General features: G+C 53.0%; 1 protein-coding gene across 5 annotated transcripts in view; it reads left to right on the top strand.

Annotated features, from left to right (window-relative positions):
• The first annotated feature begins 2,958 nt into the window (after positions 1-2,958).
• Positions 2,959-16,951, top strand: part of LOC147215472 (KAT8 regulatory NSL complex subunit 1-like) — a 29,317-nt gene continuing 15,324 nt past the window's right edge. For 2 of the 5 annotated variants that reach the window (XM_086139676.1, XM_086139671.1), the window contains exons 1-2: positions 7,394-7,533; positions 10,640-12,116. In XM_086139676.1, the coding sequence (XP_085995802.1) occupies positions 10,708-12,116 (1,409 nt within the window). In that variant the 5' untranslated portion in view covers positions 7,394-7,533; positions 10,640-10,707. Of the gene's footprint in view, positions 2,982-3,619; positions 3,701-7,077; positions 7,534-10,639; positions 12,117-16,951 lie in introns of those variants that run through there. The other 3 variants (XM_086139672.1, XM_086139673.1, XM_086139674.1) reach the window with 3 other exon arrangements.

Here is a 16,951-nt window from a genome sequence, read left to right as displayed (position 1 = left end):
AATTTTCTTTGAATATTATATATATATATGTTAAGTATTTTCAATTAATGTTGGATTTGGAAACTCCATATTTTTTCCTTTTGTTTAATTTTGTATGGAAGACTATACAAAATAATGTCAGTACATTAATACGATCATTCATGATGTGAAAAATAAAATAAAATGCCCCAAAATTTCAACATTTAAACTTTGTTCAATTTACATGATACCTAGTTGGCCCGTTGATAAAAATGAAATAAGAAATGTCAATCCAAAAGCCAAAAAAATGACCCACCCTTGTATTTAAAACAATAATAGCAACAATAATAAAAACGATAACTATGATAACCACCATAGTTATGATGGTAATAAAATGAAGACTGATAATAATAATGATGATAACAACCATAATAATAGACATGATGAGAAAAATAATAATAACAGTCAAAATAAAAGACAACAATAATAGTATTTTGTGAATGGGGGCGCTATCATTGATTCCCTCCTGTGTGTGTTTGGCGCCATCTAGTGGCCATCGTCTGCCACTGCACCCAATCAGCGTCTCGCCCAGGTGTGACGTCATTTTTGCACTCTAGTGCCCTCTAGTGGTCGCTCGGAGAATCGCATGTTTGGATGGGACGATGGTTGCATGTTTTGTTTGGAAATAAAGATAAATAACTTTCTGTCGGTCGGAATCGTTTCACCATGATGTTAAAGAAGAAGAGGAGGTAACACTTTCCTAAAAAAAAACAGATAATGAGGAGTGCTTTAGCGTTCTATTGTAAATAACAAAATCATAATGAGTATAAATTAGCAGTAAAGTGCATTGTTACATTAAATAGTAAACATTAAGATAAGATACATTCTATTGATCCTTCCAGGGGAAATTCATTTGTCATTTGTCACAGGAGCGTAACAGCTATAATTGCAAAAAAAGGAAATAAATATGAAAATAAATATAGATAGAAGACATGAGATAGCAAGACAAAAAAACAAACTATACTATGAGGTATAAAGTGCATGAAGATACAAACTGCTTTTTAATGACGTTAGAGAGTAGCAGCAGGGGTTTTTATTCCTCTGTGAAGGTGTGATAATTTAATGGACTTCTTTAGATAAGATATTACTAATACATTTGCCTCAGATGGCACATTCCTTCCTTCATTCACATGATACTTTACCAAAGATAGAAAGAATATAAATTTAAAATAAATAGAATGAGATAAGATGTCTTGTGAATTGCAGAAGATCCCGTACCTTCATTATTGGGTCCCATAATTGTCTTTTTTCCATCTACTCACCCTTTGCTTATCTAACATTATTGAATTGATCTCATTTATTCCACTTTTTTTTCACGTTTGCATCGTCCGCCGGAAGCAGATCTCATTTTATCTCATCTGAGCTGAACTTGAATCCCACTCCAACTCGACACGACGGATGCAGAAGTACAGGAGAATAAAAGGCAAGCGGAGGGTCGGAGGGGAGAAGCTGCAGGCGTGTGAAGGCCTCGTGGGTCTATTATGGGCTGCATCTGTACCTTCTGGTGAAGCTAAATGGAGGCGAAGATGTACTTCAGCCCCCCGCATCAATAATCCAGAATGTGCTGCTGACAACAGCTTCGAACACACACACACACACTTCTTCTTTCTAGGGCCTTTTGGGCTTTGCGCTTGAAATGCACCTTCTGTGTGTGTGTGTGTGTGTGTGTGTGTTATCACAGGAATACAGATGCTGTGTGAAAGTGCTCACCCCTGTGTGCACGTTCACCTCTGCATCACTCCCACACTTCCTGTTTGCGCTTAGATGGATCATTTTGTTGTCCCAAAACACAAATGGCAAGTCAACCAGGAAGTGTCTCACACACACACACACTGATTTCAAATGTACTTGATATATCTATCAATCTATGATTTGGTAGAAGTATTGCTAAAAAAAACAAAGAAAAACTTGAAACATGGCTTGAAACATTATAAGCAGCACAACAAACGCTCCATTCATAGATAATTTATTTTCTTGTTTATCATTTTGTTGGAAATAAAAGTTTGAAAGACAAATTTAATGTGTGTGTTTCTAACAAAGAGGGGAATATTTTTTGTTCTTTCTATTCAACAAAGGTGATTATTTTGAATGTGTTGAAGGGAAAATTGATCCTTCGAGATCCCACACACTTGAACCGTGTGTGTGTGTGTGTGTGTGTGTGTGTGTGTGTGTGTGTGTGTGTGTGTGTGTGTGTTTGCTTCTCATCCTGTATACCTCAGCCTGTCAATTGTTCACTACTGTGTCCACCCAGCTCTGGTGGGGCTGAGGGTTCCTCACCTGTGTGTGTGTGTGTGTGTGTGTGTCTGTGTATATGCGTGTGTCCGGGCCTACTTCCCCTGGTGGAGGGAGGGGGTCAACTCACTGGTTGCGTGTGGTGCGTGTTTGTGGGCCCCGCAGCCTCAGCTCATCTGACGTGTGTCAAACATCTCCCTTGACGTGCGTACATGTCTTGCACCCTTTCCCCAGAGGTGCACCTCCTTAGCAGCGGCTGTCCTGCAGCGGACCGGGACCCCCACCTGCACCGGTGCGAACCCCCGGTGCACAGTTTGATCCCCGGGCAGCTGCAAACGCCAACCATGGGGGCACACACACTCACACACACACACTCTCTCTCTCACACACACACGCTGCTTAGAGTGAAAATATGCCCGCTTGCAGGGCGAGCAGCTAGCCGGCCGGCGGGGGTTGGGGAAACACCGGGGCATCCGCGGCGGTGGGCTCGCAGCTCCCCCCACGCACTCCACGCGGGGCGCAGAGGGGCCGCGTTTCAAAAATCCACGCAAAATTTGTGGATAATGAAGTTTCTCGCGATGAACTTTCGTTCACATTTCCGCTGTACGGGCATTCGGGATGATTGACAGCCGGCGCCAGCCAATGGGAGGCCGCGAATCGGCGCGCGGACCAATGGGAGCGCAGTAGGCGGTTATTATCGAGTCGTAAACGGTTAGTAACAGGACAAGCAGGTAAGTAAGATTTGCCTTGTTATTTTCTTGAAATTATTAAATATCCACGGCGAGAGGAAAACGCGCCGCGCCGCTCGGACACTTCCTCGCCTCTGGGCGGTCGGTTAATATTTTTTTCCGCCCCACTTTCATTCGCCGAACGCTCGGAAAACAGCAGCCGCCTGGAAGTCAGTGCAGGATCGGGAGGCAAACAAGCTAACGCTAGCCTAGCCTGCTAGCTGCGCTACCGGGCAGCCTCTCAATCATTAGCCTAGCTAGCATCGCTCCCCTCATCCCCTTCAACTAGCGTCCGCAGAAAGTGGGATTTATGTCTTAAAAATGCCTCCGGCGGCGTCCTATCCGACACGAAAGTCCGCAATAAAAACACCCAGATCGTTCAACACGTTTTATTCCCACCGCCCGCTGTTGACATTCTCACACAGCCGAAACTTTTTCATTATAAATTTGCGGCTCCGGTAACGTTGGTAACGTTAGCCGGCGCTGCTAGCTTGCTAGCCGGACGCGGAAAAGCCCCTCCCGCAAGACGCTCGGAGAAAAGCCGTCGGCCGGCGCTTCTTCTCCGGCCGAACGCGAGCTGGATCCCCCCCCCCCCCAGGGAGATCACCCCTCTTTATTTATTCATTGTTGTATATTGTCTTTTTTCCAGGCGTCATGTTTTTCCACACGTGGATGCTGGAGTGATGGCCCCACGGATTGTTAACGGGACCATGGAGTTAAAGGTATGTGTGTGTGTGTGTGTGTGTGTGTGTGTGTGTGTGTGGTGTCACAATTGGACCGGTAAAGTCTGCAGAACTGTGCATGAACCTGCAGGCACCAGCTGTGGAGAACTTCTGGGCTTATTTTCAAAAGAGTGCCTGCAGTTGAAACAGGAATGACAGCTGAAGGGACCCCCCCCTACACACACACACACACACACACACAGCTTCATGTTGCAGGGCGGCTCCTCAATCTTGTTTCGTTGTGCCCTAAAAAGTCCAGCCAAACGTTAGATACTGACATCGAAGTGGTTTGTCACCTTTAGCGGCGAGGTTACCCGGAAATGAGCCCGAAAGAATCTGTGGTAAATATCCTCTCGAGATCATCTAAAAAATTGTGAGAAATTAGAGATACATCACACAGAAGAATAGGAATAGTAAGAAAACATTGTTTAGTTGAAATAATTCATGAACCGATGGTCTCGTCTCCTTGAAAGCAGTTCTGAATGCAGCATTTTGTTTATATAGTCGTCGTTCATCCTCCCATCTTAGTTTCAAGGAAAGGTTGGGGCTGAGCTTTGAAGCGCACGTTTCATTCTTTAGAAGTTATTTCCTTCAAACAGAAACAAGAACCTGGCTTTTGTTTTCTGGATCGAGTGATTTCATGTCATTGTTTGTCTGATGGTTCAAATATGAGATTCGATTCAACTTTGTTGTCACTGCACATGCACAGGTGCAGGGTAAGGACACACAGCTTAGCATCCAACCACAGGTGCAAAAAAAAAAAGCATAAAAAAGTGTATCATTTGTAAGAGTACGGTGGACACACACAGATGGATGTGTACATTAAATGTTGACAATAGACAGGAACCATGCACATATATGACAAGTAGAAACCTACAGATGGTACGGTATGCTATGCAAAATTACTGAAGTAATGTGTGTGTGTGTGTGTGTGTGTGTGTGTGGGTCAAGAAATGTAACCGTGATCTTCCAGCCCTGTAAGGAAACGCTCATCCTGCAGGACAGACTTTAAAATACAGGAAAACAAAGTTCATTAGCGCTCAGGATTTGTGATCAGGGAAACTGCTGGAAGTCATTGCGATGCTGACAGCAACACACACACACACACACACACACGCAGACACAGTGATAATTTGCTGCTGTTTGGTTTAATTACAAACACCGTCGTAGCAACAATTGTTGTAAATTAATGTAAGGCACTGATTAGCGTCAGTTAGCGGTAGCTAACTTGCTTATGAGATTGAAACCTTACACACACACACACACACACATTTTCTCCTCTTGAGGTTAGTGGTGTTGAAGTATTGGTACTCGACCTGTATGAAAGGTGTTCATGCAGTGATCGCTTCTCTGTGTCTGGAAGCAGTGGACGGGCAGCAGGCCTAGATGTGTACAGGAAGGGGGAAGTGTTTTTATTTTAGGTGTTGGGTTAAACCAGGTTAAAGGTGACGCTGACAGGCTGCTGCAGAAGTGGAAACCCGTGTCAACGTACTCAACCTCACACAGTACTTGTACTAGTTACTGCCAGGCTAAGAGCATCATTTACTACGTGTGTGTAACTAGTTGCGTCTGCAGGCCAGGATTGTTTGCGCTGCCAGCTTGACCCCTGCCGGGATGTTTGGATTCCGGCGAGGCCTTGAACGTCTCAGAGCTGTGGCTCCTGTGTCCTTTAGTAAAATTTTAATGGGTGCTCTGCTGGGAGAGCATCCGTGTGTTTGCCGGGTTATTGAGCTTCTGTATAGATTTGATAGATTGATAAAGATTTGCATTCAGCTGTGATATTAGGAAGGCCTGGGTGACCTTTGGGAAGTTTGCCCGCTGACCTTTTCACAGCCGGGGGGGCCGAGGAGTCAAACTCCAGTTTGGAAAGTCGTATTTTCAGGGGCGAGACCGTGACAAAGCAGGGATTAGCATTTTGATCCTTGGGTTTGGCCCAAAAGAGCCAACGGAGCCGGTGTTTTCAGACGCTTGCAACCTCTGAGTGTGTTTACGTTCGCCCGCGGAAAGCCACGGACGCTGCTGAGCTCACAGGCTGGAGGCGCGTCTCTGACAGCTAAATACGGCATGAAGAACAAGACGGTGGACATCTTGATCTGACGACAGGGTTTAGAGCAAATGAGCTACTTTTCCAAATGGCCACTGTCTCCATTTAACCGCCACAAAAAAACGGAATAGGCGTGCACCAAACCGGACCAAATAAGGAAACCGGGCCTTAGTCGTCCGCATCGGCCCAGGAGGCAGCGCCGCGTCCACAGATTTATATTTAAAATTCATTGTTTTGTTGTGACAGACGGGAGGGAAGGGGTTAAGATAGACAGAAGGACTGTCGTTTAACGGCCGTTTGGACTGATAAGCAGGAGAAGATGTAAATCTCCCTGTGACAGTAACTTTCACCTACTAGATAGCTTCACATCCGGGTGATCGGCCCTCCAGCTGCTGCTTCCTCACCCCTGCACTTTGGATGGTGTCGCGCGTTCGAGCGCCCCCTAGCGGCCGCCGGCGGTACTGCCCGGCCGCAGGGCTGGGCCATGTGCTTCCTGTTAAAAGCGATCAAAACACGGGGTCCCTTCTCCTGGCCCCAGAAACACCAAACTAACGGCTCAATATTCGTCTTCCGTATATTACCGGAGAGAAAAACAGGACATGACTGAGGGGTTTAGTATTTAATGAATTCATGGAGAAAATGTGGATTTTTTTTTTTTAATTTCCCCCTTTTAATTCCAGCGTCATGTGTTCAAAGATTAGGAAAAAAATAATTTTCGCCATTAAAAAAAAACAAAATAAGATTATTAAGGAACTGATGTTCCGTCCACAGCTATAATGTAATGAACTATGTTGATAATGTGTTGCTTTGAAAAGTATGAGCAAAACTCTGAATACAATAGAAAAAAATGGTATAGGAACACGAACACATTGGCATATGTGAATGAAAAGTCCTTGTCACATCGAGGCTCTGGGCTCCAGGAGGCGGGGGGGTGTGCACCGCGCTTCCCCGCGGAGGAGCCCCTCTTCCCCGGCCTGCGGAGCGTCGGCGTCCCGCTCCCCCTCCCTCCTCCTCCGCCTTCCCTCCGGCGGCTGCCATGTTTCCGCGTGAAGCGCCGTGACATTGTGGCGCGCGCTGGGAGACAATGCCCTCGCGCGGCGGCGGCGGCGCCTCCTCCTCGCTCTCCGGCGCGCGCGAGCGCACGCTCTCCCGCCTACCCGTCAGAAGAGCGCGCGCGCGCTCGCTCGCTCGCTCGCTCGTCCCCCTGCCGCCTCGCGCGGGAGCGCGCGCGCGCACGCGAGGGGAGAGCGCGAGAACGCGCGCGCGCACGCACGCACACACAGCGCTTCTATGTTTGTCAGACTCAAATCCGAGGCAGAGGAGCTAGCCGCCATTTTCTAAGCGTCTCTCCCTAAAAGCGGAGAAAAGGGCTCTCGTCGAACGGCCGCCCGGACCCGCCGCCGCCCGGCCCTGCGCGGGGTTTTCGGCCCGGATCGCCGCGGAGCCGCCGACTTTGGACGCGGATCGCCGCGGAAAGGAGCGTTTCCACGGCCCGGGTCGTGTGTTCGGCGGAGCGGCGAGGCGAGCTAGCAGGCGAGCAAGGTGTAGATCGTCGATTCGTCCATTGCCTGAATCCGGAACGAACCCGGGAGGCTCCGAGGACCGGGGCCCGCTCGGCGCTCCGGCGGACGCTTTTCGCCCTTTTCCCGGGGCCGCGGGGAGGATTCATCGATGGCATAGCGGCCGAAGCCCGCCGCCCTTTTTTGCGACAGCACCCGTGGGGTTTTTTCACCGAAACTGCGGGGGATTGTTGCCGAAATTCCCTCGGATAGTGCGACCTCGTCACGTGGTAGGTTCCTCCTTTTTCTTTGTTAGCCAGCTAGCTAGACGGCCGGGCTCTGCCTCCCGGCTCCTCCGCCGGTGACATCCGCATTACCGCCCCGCTCGGCGGGGGCATCCGGCCGCCGGGTCCGCGGCGTCACCCGGACCGGACGGCTCGCCGTGGACTCGTACGGCGGCGTCCCGTATCCCCCCCCCCTCTCTCCTCCGCCTCCCCCTCCTCCTCCTCCTCCTCTTCCTCCCGGGGGTCTCATTGCAATGCGAACCGCGTCTCTGCTCTTAAAGCGCCGTTAAAGCCTGCTCCCGCTCTCTGCGCTCCGACCCGCGGGCTCGGCGGTGCCGCCGCGCCGGTCCGGTTCGGCCGCCCCGGGTCGCCCCCCTCCCCTCTCTCCCTTCCGCGCACTCCGGCCGCTGGAAACAAGTGTCTATGCGGAATGTGGGTTACTCGGATGTGTTTACCAGCCCCGGCGGAGGCTGCGCGGGGTCCCCCGCTTCTCATCCGTGACCCCCGGAAGGCTCCCGCGAGGGGCGGCCCGGGGCCGGAGGGCGGGAGGCGGCCTGCCCGGCCCGGCCCGGCTCGGGAGCAGCTTGTGCTTCTTGCATCAGCAGCTTTTCCGTGCGTCCGAGCTGCACTCCACGCACGGTGACATAACACAACGGCGTTCACGTCGCCACCGATAACAACACCGATTCCGTGTGTGTTCGATTTATTTTCATTTTCCCACCTCTTCCTCCGCGGAAGCGACTGCGAACGAAGGCTTTTGTGGAAGCGCGTCCGGCGGCGCAAATGTTTTGTAAACACCGGGAAGACATTTTGGCGATTACGTGATGGTTGTTGTGCGTGTCGTCCACCCCCTCCACCTCCACCCCCTCCTCCGCCGCCACCACCGCTCCCTCCCCCGCTGCAGGAGCAGCAGGGCCGGGGAAGCGTAGGGCTTTTTCCCCCCCTCCCCGGCCCGGTCCCCCTTCCTCCCGGCCGCGCCGCGTAAACAAGCCCGGTGTGCGGGGAGCGCGCTGGGCGGGTGAAAAGCGTTGCATAATCTGCTTCGGAAATACCAACATGGCGTATTGCGCTCTGACTAGGAACTGCGGTGAAACTGAGCCCCATTTATCTGAGGCTGCAGACGAGATGCGGCTTTCTCCTTGCTCTGTCACGGAGGGGGGGAGCGGCTCCTTCCCCTTGCCCAGCCGCCCGGGCCGGCCCCCTCCCCGGCCCCCCCTCCGGCCGTAATCCACTTTGCTGGTAACGATATTTGGTCAGCGATGGAGCTCCGCAAGGTTGGGCAGAAACCGACACGGGAACCCGGGACGGATGACATCATGTGCTTTGGACTAATGCTGGGGCCTAAATCCACCTACTTACACTCCTTGTGTGGAATCCTGCAGCACAATGACTTACCCGGGCACATATAGGCCAGTGGGGTTTGTGCCACCGCCGTCGGCCCTCTCGCTCGCTATCTCGCTCCCTTTGCGGCAGAATTGAATTCCTACGCTGCCTCTCGGTCTTTGAGGAGCAGCCTTGTAAGTCAATTACAAAGGAAGGCCTGTTCGCGCAGGCACGGGTGTAGTGGGAATTATGAAACGGTCCGCAGATCCTCCGGTGTGCGTCCGCGGCCCGCCGCCCACGGAGCGTCTCCGGACCCTCCTCGGCCCACCGGCGGAACCCGGGCCGTTATTTTTACCCGTCTCCACTGCCGGGAGAAGGCTTTTGAGCGTTGCGACCCGGGGATGTACCGCCCGGCGTTATTACGGGCTGGCGGGAGCGAGTTTTCCACCGCCGCCAAAAGGCTCCCGGAACCTGTACTGCAAGTTTTTGACTCGTCTGTTTTACCACAGTTTGTCTTCCTGTCGCCTGCCTGGGAGTTTCTGCTGAGGAGATGACTTAATATTTCAGCAGAGGGTTTTGGGGTCACGTAGTTTTCTGATTTCTGTTGTTTGGTTGGTTGGTTCGTTTGTTTGTGTTTTTCTTCGGCGGGATCCGTCGACCCCACCTTCGTGGGAATTTCGAGTTCGGAACAACGACCAGAATTGTTTGACGGTGTCAGATTATCTCCGAACGCGGACTTTGATCCTCCGAGTTTTGGCCTTTAGTCTCCTCCCAGACCTTTATGTCACGAGTCAGACTTTAGTGTAAAGAGGAGGCTTTGGTCTCCCGGTCTCGCCCCGCGACTCTAGTCTGGTCCCAGACCAGGATCCCGGCGCATTCTGGTCCGGCCGACGTCGGCTGTCGGAATCGACCTGTTTACCGTGGCGTTGCGGGAACATCACTGGACCGGGCGGAGTGTTACCACTGAATATTTGATGGGCCTGAAGCTCCACCCAGACCCTTCACCGCCAGGAGCCTCTGTGTGTGTGTGTGTGTGTGTGTGTGTGTGTGTGTGTGTGTGTGTGTGTGTGTGTGTGTGTGTGTGCGCAGGTTGACATCTGGAGGTATGCTCTCGAAGCTCTTCATTTATTTATTTTTACCTTCTTCGACAAGATAATTGTCTCCTCTGGTTTTTCTTTTTAAATACCAGATATTTGAGGAAAGAGTGACGGGCAGCGGACGTTCTTGCCCTCTGTGACATCACGCCGTCTTTGTGACATCACGGCTTTGCCGCTCCCGATGTCCGAACAACTTTATTTATCCTGAAGGAAATTGTTGTGCCAGAGTTTCAAGTAAAAACATAACAGTAACAGATAATAGTAGGAAGGAGAAAGAATAAGAAATACAATGAAATATAAATTGTCTTAGCTGTTAACTACAAAGATTTGAACATTCCCTGCGGCTGAGGAAAGAGGAATTAAAAAGTCTGATAGCCTCAGGTAGGAAAGAAATCCACTTGAGTTGGCGAGAACCTGGATCGGAACCACGGGATTTACCGGCGTCGTGTTCACGATCACGTAAATAACGGCACTTCGTCACGTCGAAATGTTTTTCCACTTTGGCGGCCCGTCGAGGGCGGCGTCGCTGCGCGCCCTCCCTCTTTGACATCACGCCTCCTTTGTGACATCACATCCGCCCCTTTAATGTCAGCACATTTTAGCCGTCGGCTCGAACCGGCGGCTGCCTCTCGCGGACTGCGCCGCCCGACCAGGTCGCGGTCGCTTCACCGTGTTCTTTCTCCCGTCTCCAGGCTGTCCAGCGGCGGGGCAGTAAGCGGGTGGTGTGGAGCAGGCCGCGGTGCCCGTCCCTCTGCACTGCATGGCTGCGATGGCGCCCGCTCTCACCGACGCCCCAGCCGAAGCTCACCACATCCGCTTCAAACTGGCCGCCCCGTCCTCGAGTCTCTCACCGGCCAGTGCAGAGAACAACGGTAACGCCAGCAACATCCTCATCCACGGCAGCGGCCCCGCCAAGTGCAAGGCCGCCCCCGAGGAGTGCCCTCTCGACTTTTGCGGCGGCGACCAGGAGCAGCAGCAGCAGCAGCAGCCCCAGGCCGACCCTGTGGCCCAGGCTTCGGCCCTGGGCAAGCTCCAGCCACTGGTGGCCTCTTACCTTTGCTCTGATGTGACACCCGTCCCTTCGACCAAGGAGTCAATCAAGCTGCAAGGGGTCCTGATCAAACAGTCGGTGTTGAAGAGCCACCGAATCCTGCCCGGCTCCCTGCTCAACGGCGGCGGAGACTTCCTGCTGAGGAAGAGGCACGCGCTGGAACTCTCCGGCGGCCAGCTCAAAAGCCTCATGAGCGGCAGCACCAACGGAGGCGGCCAGCCCGTGGCGCCGGTCAACGGGCTGGCCAAGAAGCTGGCCACCATGCCCGGCTCCGGCTGCGTGGTGGCGGTGAACGGGGACAAGCCTCCCGCCGCCGCCGACTCCCAAACCCAGAACCTGTCGTTGGACTCGGAGACGCTGACGGCGACGTTATCGGGGCATATTCCAGTGAAAGGAATCCTCAAACAGAAGCATTCCCCCGGGGTCTCCTTAAGCGCGGACGCCAACCCCGAAACGCCGGCGCCTCAGCCCTCCGCCGCGCTTTCCGACGGCCCCAAACCCTGCGAGCGAGCGAAGGCGGAGGAGGCCGAGTCGCACACGGCGGCCAGCAGCCAGCCGCCGCCGCCGCCGCAGGCCCCGGACCGGGAGAGACCGGGCAGCAGCCAGCAAGGCTCCCCGTCCTGCCCGCCCGGCCCCCGGCCTTTCCCGCCCTGTAGTTCTTCCTCGGACGGCCTGGAGGCCCACGTCAGGGAGCGCACGCTCCTCAACGGCAGCCGCCAGGCCGAGATCGAGAGCCGGCTACGGCGCCTGCGCAAGCGTCTCCAGGTGGTGCAGGCCAAGCAGGTGGAGCGGCACATCCAGCAGCAGCTCGGCGGCTTCCTGGACTCGGCGCTCAGCCGGATACTCACCAGCGGCCGCAAGGAGACGGCGCTCCCGGCGGCGACGTGGAGGACCGGGCGCCACGCGTCTTCGAACAACCGCGACAGCCTGAGCCGCTTCCTGAAGAGCGGCTCCATGCCCCTGGAATTGGAAAGGCTGTACTTGAGCGGATCGGCTAACCTCCATTCGGCGGAGAGCGCCTTCGACTCGGACGTGACGGAGAGCAGCTCCGGCGGGGACTCCGACCTGGAGGAGGAGGAGCTGACCAGGGTGGACGTGGAGCAGCGGCACGTCAAAATGTAAGTACGCCAGGCCGCCGAACCTTCGCTTTTGGTTTCCGCGAAGCCGCGCCGTGTCGGGTTACTCGCCGGCGGGGAAAAGCCCCCGCGTTTCCAGCCTCCGGAACCCAACAGGTGCTGACGACAATTTTAACCGGGCGCTCTGGCTCGGCGCTGTCGGTCCAAACTCCGAGAGAGGGGCGGGATCATCTCCCGGAGAGCACCCGGCTCCGACCGTGGGGGGGGGGGGAGAAGAAGAAAGGGCGGCTGAAACCGAATGTTGTGTTTATCCGCAGCGCCCGCAGAGCCGGATCAGGGTCGGGTTTGAACCGAAACAAAGAAGAAACGCCCCGGAGCCGGGGCGGAGGGTCGGTCCTTCGGCCCCGCAGAAGGCGCGGGCTTAATGTTTGCGGGCTTAATGTGACGCTCCCCTCGGCGGGGGGCTGCAAACGTAGTCCGTGGGAAGTTCACCCGGAGCTCCGGGTCGGCCTCGGTGGAGCCGAGAGGTGGAGAAGGTGGAGCAGATGGTTGGCCTGCATTAACAGACTTACTGACCTGTGTAGGATTGGGTAGATTATTAACACGGCCACCAACAACACTTGATTTTTATTATGCTTTTTCTCTGTTGACTTTAGACCTTTGACCTACATGTATTTAAAACCTAACAGCCGTGCGTGTGTGTGTGTGCGTGTGTGTGCGCGTGTGTGTGTGCGCGTGTGTGTGTCATCCGCCTGACCCAATTGCAGAAGCACATTGATTCTCATCTCATTTAAGATCAAAAGAGGTTTAAGAGCATTTTGACTGAGGATTGAGGGGGCCGTGCGGCGCTTAAAGCCTCGCCGTTCATGTTTATTTTGACATCGGCTGCTAAAACTTGGCTCCTCGTGAGCAATGTGACGGCGCGATGGACAAAACGCCATGTACGTTTACTGTCCACACACTCCGATGTCAGTACCTGAGCCGGGCTGGCAGATGTACGTCGAAAAATGGTGCTTTTAGTTGTTGTTTTCAAGCTCGCCACGCGCTCAGGTGGTTTCTTCCGTCCCTCCCGGCGCCGGGTCCGGTTACCGAACCGCCCGACCGACTGAATCCTCAATATATAAGACTGAAAACACGCCTGTGTGTCCGCACACGCAGCCGCCCGCTGCGGATGAAGCGGCTATGGATCACGCCCGCAGCGTGCCGTTGGCGGGAACTCTTGAGTCAGTTGCTGTCAGTTGTTATCAGTCGCTGGTGGGACGCCGTCTGCGCCCGCCACCCCGCCGGCGTGGGCGGGCGCCGCAGAGGCGGCCGACTGAGACCGCCGGCGAAATTTTTGCGCCGGCCCCCAGGCAGGAAATGCAACTTTAATACCCAATATATGGTGGTGGCTGTGTTGAAGGTATTGCGCTAAATGCTAGTCCACTGCAAGGGGTCAGACGCCCACAGACTCATGGTGTGTTGCTAACAGTAACAGATGAGCCGGGTGGGCTCGCTGTTTCAGCAGCGCTTATTTAAAAAAGAAAAATAAAAAAGATCCCGGTGTTATTTTGAATTAGTCAGAATCCCGTGCTCCTACCCAGCTTTGGTGCGGCGCCGAGAGGAGGCAGTAATTAAAAGGCCTCCAAAGCGTCCTGGGAATTAGCTTGTTGTTGTACATCATTATCCTGTCCGGCTCCCGGTTTCATCTCCTCCTCCTCCTCACCGGAGATCTCCAGAAGGTCTCGAGAAACCCGGCGAGGCTAACGGGCCGTACGTTCAGCTCGGGATCTCCAGGTGACGGCGCTCCCCTGGGCGGACGAAGGGCGAGCGAGAAGCGACGCGTCCCTCGACGCATCTCTCGTCCCCTAAAAAAAAAAATTTACATCCAAATATGCAAATGGGTCTAATTTCAAATGCAAACATTTGCATATGTTCCCGGCGCGGCAGGGGGAAAGGCTGCACCCCGAAATGTCAGTTGGTTGCTCGGGCTGCACTCCTACCGGGTGATTTTTACAAAACCAGATATTTTTGCATTATTAGTAGGAATTATTACAGCACAGTGTGCGGCAGAACAACAGGATTTAATTGAAATGATTATTTATGGCTAAATTAACAGTGTCTCTTTCATCGCCGCAGGTCAGGTTGTAGCAGAACCGACCCGATGTTGTGATGAGACCGCGACAAACTAGTAGAGCCCCCAAAATAAAACGGTTGAAAGTAGTTAATTTCCGCTCGTTGTGGTTCAATCTCGGAGCAGAGGTGTTTACACGGAGTGCGTTATAAACACGGTAAATCAGAAAAGTCCTCCACCGCCGTGGAAGTCTTTTATTTGACAGGTTTGTCGAGTCCAGGCTGCGAAGGATATATTTACAAAACCGAGTGGAATGAAAGTGTAAAGTTTGGCTTGCGGAGGAGCCGATTTTACCCTCCTGATTTTCATGTTGTTGTTTTTTTTTTTTTCCCCCCTTTTCCTCAAAAAAGGAAAAAATTGAACTCGCTCCAGCGCGGTGACTAACCGGTCAGCGCTCGGAAATTTTTATGATTTTTTTTTTTTTTTTTCTTACAATGTGAAAGGTTGTTCAGACGCGTTCCAGCTGTGGAAACCAACCGCTGGAGGCGGAGGGAAAAAAAAACCTCACCAGCAGGTGTCCGAGAAGCCACAGGAAGTCAGGTTGCACCGACGTGGACGCAAGAAAGGAAAACAAAACAAACCGTTAATGAAAACAGCTGGTTCATAACTACGATATCAATAGTTGGACGGAGTCCTCTTTGAATCAGCCGTGATGTCACTTCCTGCCTGCGTCCGATCGGTCCGACGCATCGAGATGAGCGGATGTTTGTCGGATGGATGTCTGCGCTTCCCCGGGTTCGGCTTTTTCAAATATAGTGTAAAAGCTGAAACGTGGGAATAGCCGAGGACGCCGCTGGAGAAAGACGAGGCCGTCCAAGGTCACCGCGTCCTGCGGGGAGGATCCGTTTCCCCGCGTGCCGTCGAACCTCCGGCTGATAAGCGAAGCGAGATGGTTCTGCCGGTACGGCGAATTCCACCGCGCCCGTCCCAGATCGAAACCGGGATTTCTGCTTTTGTCGCGCCGAGGCGGTTTCATAGCCGTCTGAATACGAGGCGTGTCCTCGGCGGACTCCTGCAGCTTTGCATCGACGAGTGTGTGTGTGTGTGTGTGTGGGTGTGTGTGTGTGTGTGTGTGTGTGTCTCTCGACCTGGACGAGGGCGGAAAAAAGAAGAAACGGGGTCTCGTTTTCCAGTTTCCGCGTCGGACGCGTCTTCAGGTCGTCCTTCTGCCGCCAGTCGGCCGAAGCTCCGTCCGGTTGGCTTGTTTGGATGTTGATGAGGGCGGACTGGGTTTGAGCGCGGCCCGGACGAGTGAGAAGAGTCTGAATGGTGTGTTTGCCGCAGCACATCCACGCCGGTCCGTCCTTGGCAGCGGGAACTCCCCGTCCCCGACCGGCCTGCCGGTCTCCCCCTCGGCGTCCAGGAGGTGGCGTCTTAAGGGCAGGGCGTTCTCTTCGTGCGGAAGAAACGCCTCCTTCTTCACAAATAGGACAAGCCTGTTTGGTGCAGGCTTAAACAAGTCTCCTTTTTTTGTTTTTTTGTTAATATATTTTCGCGTACGGCGGTCGTCTTGAGCGCGGCGGCAGGTTCGCGCCCGGAGGAGGAAGTGCGGCGGCGGCAGCTTGCAGGGCCTCTCTCTGCCGTTCACACAGCCTTGTTTGCAGGAAATGTAGAGGAAGTTGACATTGTCGGTCGTGAGGTTTCGGAGCTTCGCTCTCTCCCGGCTCCGACCTCGGGCCCTATTTTCAGAACCTTGTCCTTTGGATCTGGAGGAGAAACCTTCCTGAGATAGCGAGGAGTCAGTCCCTGCGGTGTTTACATGACCACCTACGCAACATCCTGCCGGAGCAAATATTTAGTTTATTAAGACAGCGTGGAGGGGGGTGGGGCACAAAGTACAGATATCTGCCGGCGTATGGAAAGTTACACCGCGGATCCGCGAGACAAACGGGTCGCCGTGCCGCCGGGGGAGATCCTCTCACTCGGGTGTCGAACCTACGGCCAGGGGGTCCAATCTGACCGGCGGAATAAATGTACAATTTGACAAAAACCACAAAAAACCCAGTTCCTGTTTTGTCTGCTAAGGTTGCAGTCAGTGTTAGCAGCACAACACAATGTGACCCGGAAGTTACAGCAGACCCGCGTGCTCGCTGTGGACGCAGCACGTTTTGGCGAAAAATACAAGCAAATGCACGGAGTGTTGGTGACGTTGCACTTTTCCTCATGACTCTCAGGTTGTTTGTCATGTATTTTTTTAAAGGAACAGTTGATTACATATGAAGATTTGCATCCTTGACCTGTTCTGCTTTACACTACAACAAAGGAAACATGTGGACTGAGTGTTCCTTGGAAGTATTTAGGCTATGATTTTACCGCTCCGGCACCTTTGGCATCAAATCGGGCCGAATGTGGCCCTCGGACCAAAATGGTTTGACGCTCCAAGGTCACACCTCGGAGGGTCTCGGGTGATTAACCCGTTGTTTTGTTCCTCGCCGACTTTTATCCCACACTGGTTCATTTTCCGCCTTTGTCTCCGGTCCAAAAACAAGTGAATTTCGTAAACAACTCGGCCGCAAAGAAAGAAATGTGCAGAGAATTAATTGAAGCAAATCACATGTACTTGCCGAAATGGTGATTAGAATTTCAAGGAGTTATTTAAAAAGGAATCGAGCGATCATATTCCCTCTTATTTGGCGGATGGATATTAAAACAATAACATCTACGCATGAAAATTCTCAATTTGCGTAGGAAAGGTCTGAATTTGAATATGAGACGGGCGGCTTGGAGGGGGCGCTCAGGTCCACCACGGGTTCCGGACCTCCCG

Source organism: Fistularia commersonii, chromosome 32 (genome assembly GCF_037954325.1).
Source record: "Fistularia commersonii isolate RoL2024-O1a breed Wild chromosome 32, RoL_Fcom_v1.0, whole genome shotgun sequence".
Lineage (NCBI taxonomy): Eukaryota > Metazoa > Chordata > Actinopteri > Syngnathiformes > Fistulariidae > Fistularia > Fistularia commersonii.
The sequence above is the reverse complement of the archived record's forward strand: the minus strand, read 5'-3'. Positions and strand labels throughout refer to the sequence as shown.